Raw genomic sequence first — 3,752 nt, 5'->3', positions numbered from 1 at the left:
CACCGGCGCGGGCTCCCGGGCGCGTTGGGGTTTGGCTGCCGGTGCCCGGCCGCGGGGGAGCGGGGCCGGGCCGGGAGCGGAGCCCCGCGGCCCACCGGCCGCCCCCCGGCTCCCCCTCCCGCCGGCCGGGCGCCCCGTCGGGGCGTCTCTCCCGGGCGGGCCCCCGGCGGCCGCGCACGCCGGCCCGGGACACGGAGCCACGGACACGCGCGCACACGCACACGCACACACAGACACACACGCAAGTAGCCGCGCAGACCCACGCCCGCGGCCCCGCGCCCACGCGTGTGCCCGCGCCCGGCCGCCCGCCCCGCTGCGGCTCCGCCTTTCGGCTCCAAGTTCCCAAAAACCCGGAAAGTCTAAAAAAAAACCCAAAAACCGCAGCGAGGCCGGAGGGCCGGGGGTGCGCGCGCACGACGCGGGGGCCCGCGGGCGGCCGTCGGGGCTTCCCGCAGGCCGGTGCCGCCGGGCCGGGGCGGCCGTCGGGGCCGGGAGGGTCCGGTCCCGGAGGGCGGGGGCGAGGCCGGGGCGGGGCGGGGCGGGACGGGGCGGGGGGGGGGGGCGCGGATTACCACGTCCTGCCGTAGAGCAGGTTGGGGCTGACCATGCCGCCGCTGTAGTCGACGCCGGCCGAGTCCATGGGGGCCAAGGCGGGCACCGGCGGGCTGGGCGAGAGCTCCTCCAGGTCGGCCGCCTGCCCCAGCGAGCCGGGGTGCGGGTGGGCGGCGGGGGCGGCGGCGGCGGCGAGTGCCGCGGAGGAGGCGGCGGGGGGCGGGGGGGGCGGGCTGCCCGGGGGCCGGGGTGCCGCTGCCCGGGGGCGGGCAGGGCTTGCCGTCCTTCACCAGCACGGGCACGGCGACGCGGCGCGGCGAGTGCTGCTGGCAGAGGCCGCCGCCGCCGCCGTCGGGGTGCAGCTGCTGGGCGGCCGCCTTGTCCTTGGCCTGGCGCTTCATCTTGTAGCGGTGGTTCTGGAACCAGATCTTCACCTGGGTGGGGGTAAGGTGGATCAGGCTGGCCAGGTGCTCCCGCTCCGGCGCCGACAGGTACTTCTGCTGCTTGAAGCGCCGCTCCAGCTCGTAGACCTGCGCCTGGGAGAAGAGCACCCTCCTCTTCCTCCGCGGGGCCGCGTGGAGCGGCACGATGGCCTTGGCGCCCTCGGCGATGCCGCTCAGGCCGCCCATCCCGGCCACGTTCATCCCCGCCGACGGGCCCATGAACCTGGAGACTGAGCGGGACAGGCGGCTCAGCGCCGGCGGCCGCCCCGTCGGGAGCTGCGGCTCCCCCCCGCCCGCTCGCCCGCTCGCCCGCCCGCCCGCAGCCGCCCCGCGCCCGCACTTACTGCTGGAGTAGCGGGGGTCGCCGCCGGCCCCGTACCAGCCGCCGCCCGCCGCCGCGCCGCTCCGCATCCCCTCGGGGTAGGCGGGCAGCTCGCCCATGTTGCCCAGCCCGCCGTTGCAGTAGCCCCCGACGGCGCCGTGCGGGAACTGGGAGACGCCGTGGGGCATGTGGTAGGCGGCCGCCCCGGTGGGACCCGCCACGACGTGTTGCGGGACGGCGGCGGCGGCGGGCACCGGCGGCTGGCGGTAGGGCCCGAGGGGCGCGCCCAGCCCGCCCGCCCCGTCCATGCCGCCGAACTTCTTGTAGCTCTCCTCCATCGGGCTGAGGATGTCGGTGACCGAGAAGGGCGTCGTGTGCTTGGGGCTCAGCGACATGGCGCGGCGGGGGGGGGGGGGGGACAGGACGGGCCGGGCCGGGCCGGGCGCTGCCGCCGGCACCGGCGAGCCGTGCGCGGGCGAGGCGCGGCGCGGCGGCCACCAGCCCCGGCCGCCGGTAGCTCGCCGTTTCTTTTAGCCCGGCGCCGGGTTTACGCCAGACGCGGGGGGGCGGAGCGAGCGCGCCCGGCGGGGGAGAGCGGCGGCGGGCGGCCCCGTCCCCTCCCCGCCTCCCGCCGCCCTCCGCGGCCCCCTCCTCCCCGGCCATTGTCCTGCGCCCGCCGGACGGCTCTTAAGCCCCGCGGCCCCGGGGCAGCGCCGGAGCGGCTCCGAGCGGCCCCGGGCCGGGCCGAGCCCCGCGGCCGTCGCCCGTAAGTACCTGCCCGCTCCCCCTCCCCGCGGTGCGCTGCGCGGTGCGGGCGGGGGGCACGGACCGCACCTCTGGCCGCGTGTGTGTCCCTCAATAAAGCGCTCCGGGGCAGCGCCGCGGACCCGAACCCGACGGCGCGGACCCGACGGCGGGAGCCGGGGAAAACCGCTCTCCCGGCCCAGATCCGCGGGGGCGGGCGGCTCCGGGCCGGGGCAGGGCAGCGGGCTGGCCCCGGCCCTTCGGGGCGGCAGGACGGAGCCCCGCGGCCGCCGCTCCCCGGAGCCGCTCCCGCCGGGGTGCGGGCGCGGACCCGCGCAACGCCGCGTGCCCTTTGAGGGATGACGCTTCGTTTGCGGTTTGGGGTTTTAGTTGTTTTGATTTTTTTGTTTTTTGATTTTTTTTTTTGGCGTTTTTCGTTTGTTCGTTGGTTTCGCGACAACGAAATACCCGCTCGGAGCTGCCCGTGCCCCCGGCTGGGGGCCGGGGCGGACGCGGGACGCGCTCCCCCCGCCCCGGGCTGCGGCTGCGGAGATTCTTGCGGCGGGACCCGGCGCCCGTCGGGGGGCAGCGGCCGTGGGTGCCTCCTGCCCGACCCCTCCCGCTCCCGGCGGGCAGGAGCGAGCTGAGGGGTCTCTTCGGCGGCCCTTTGCAGGCCGAGAGGACGGGGCGCCCCGCACCCCGCGGCCAAATTTCTCCCCCCCGGGGCTGTGCGGAGGGCCGTGGGCTGCTGCGGGCGGTCTCTGCTCTCTCTGCCCCGGAGCGATGCGACGGGGCGGCCGCGAGGTGCCGAGCTGTGGGCGGCGGCCGGAGCTCCGCGCATCTCTGCGCGGACACACGCGCTCCGCCTATACACCGCTATATGTGTGCGCGCCCGGGCGCAGCGGGTGCCGCGCAAACCCCGCGGGTTTGCCTCGCTGCTCCCGACCTGCCCGCAGCCGCTGCCCGCACCCTCCGGCGCTGCCCGCTCGGCGCCCGTCCGGGCCGGGGTGCCCGGCTGCAGCACCCACTCGTGCCCGGCCCTTGCGGGTGGGGGCCAGTGGAGCTGCCGTTCCCACGGGAATAGCGGAACCTCGGGGAGTGCGATCAGCGGCATCTGCGCTGACCACCCTCCCCTCCACCACGGCCGAGGGCGCCCGTCCGCTCCCGGTGTCTGTCCCCGGGCCGGCTCGGGAGGCACTGGCCGCCCTCTCCGTGCCCCGCTCCGGGAGGGGCTGAGCCGGGGGTGCCCCGCACCTCGGGACCGGACCCTTCCCTTCCCCTTCCCAAACTCATCCTTGCCCTGATCCCTTCGGTGAGAATCGCTGGGCAAGGCGCCTCCGGCACTGGGGGGATTGTCAGGGCAAAATAAAGGAGAAAACACCAGGAAGAGGGCGGTTCTGCCTCTCAAAAGTTTGTGCTCCCCCCCTCCTTAAGCTCTGCAGACCCCCGGCGCAGGGCCGTAAACGCGCTCAGCCCCCTGCACGTGCTGCTGCTCTTGCTGCCCACCTCTCCCCAGCTCCCGCTCCCCACCAGTTTCACCTGCTCCGCTTTATCCGGGTGCAAGCTTCCCACAGCCCACGCACAATTCCTGGCACCCACCTTATTTTTTCCTGCACCCGTTTTCCACCTCCCACTTCATAAAACCGTTCAACCCCCCCCCTCCATCACTGCCGGGGTTGGGAGCAGGGCAG

At 75.8% G+C, this 3,752-nt stretch overlaps 1 protein-coding gene across 2 annotated transcripts; it reads right to left on the bottom strand.

Moving 5' to 3' along the window:
• Window positions 1-568: 568 nt before the first annotated feature.
• On the bottom strand, window positions 569-1,712 carry NKX2-4 (NK2 homeobox 4). Of its 2 annotated transcripts, none has more exons than XM_086631171.1 (3): window positions 1,340-1,712; window positions 758-1,225; window positions 569-690 (listed from the first exon to the last, which is right to left on the bottom strand). In XM_086631171.1, exons 1-3 carry the CDS (start codon window positions 1,710-1,712, stop codon window positions 569-571), a joined length of 963 nt encoding a protein of 320 aa, XP_086487297.1. The 2 variants fall into 2 exon arrangements, with proteins under 2 accessions (XP_086487297.1, XP_086487296.1); XM_086631170.1 differs by having other exon boundaries at window positions 569-735; window positions 767-1,225.
• Between the last annotated feature and the right edge of the window lie 2,040 nt (window positions 1,713-3,752).

The sequence above is a fragment of the Tauraco erythrolophus genome, chromosome 2 (genome assembly GCF_009769465.1).
Source record: "Tauraco erythrolophus isolate bTauEry1 chromosome 2, bTauEry1.pri, whole genome shotgun sequence".
In the NCBI taxonomy this organism is placed as follows: domain Eukaryota; kingdom Metazoa; phylum Chordata; class Aves; order Musophagiformes; family Musophagidae; genus Tauraco; species Tauraco erythrolophus.
Note: the sequence above shows the minus strand (reverse complement) of the source record. Positions and strands in the feature narration are given on the sequence as shown.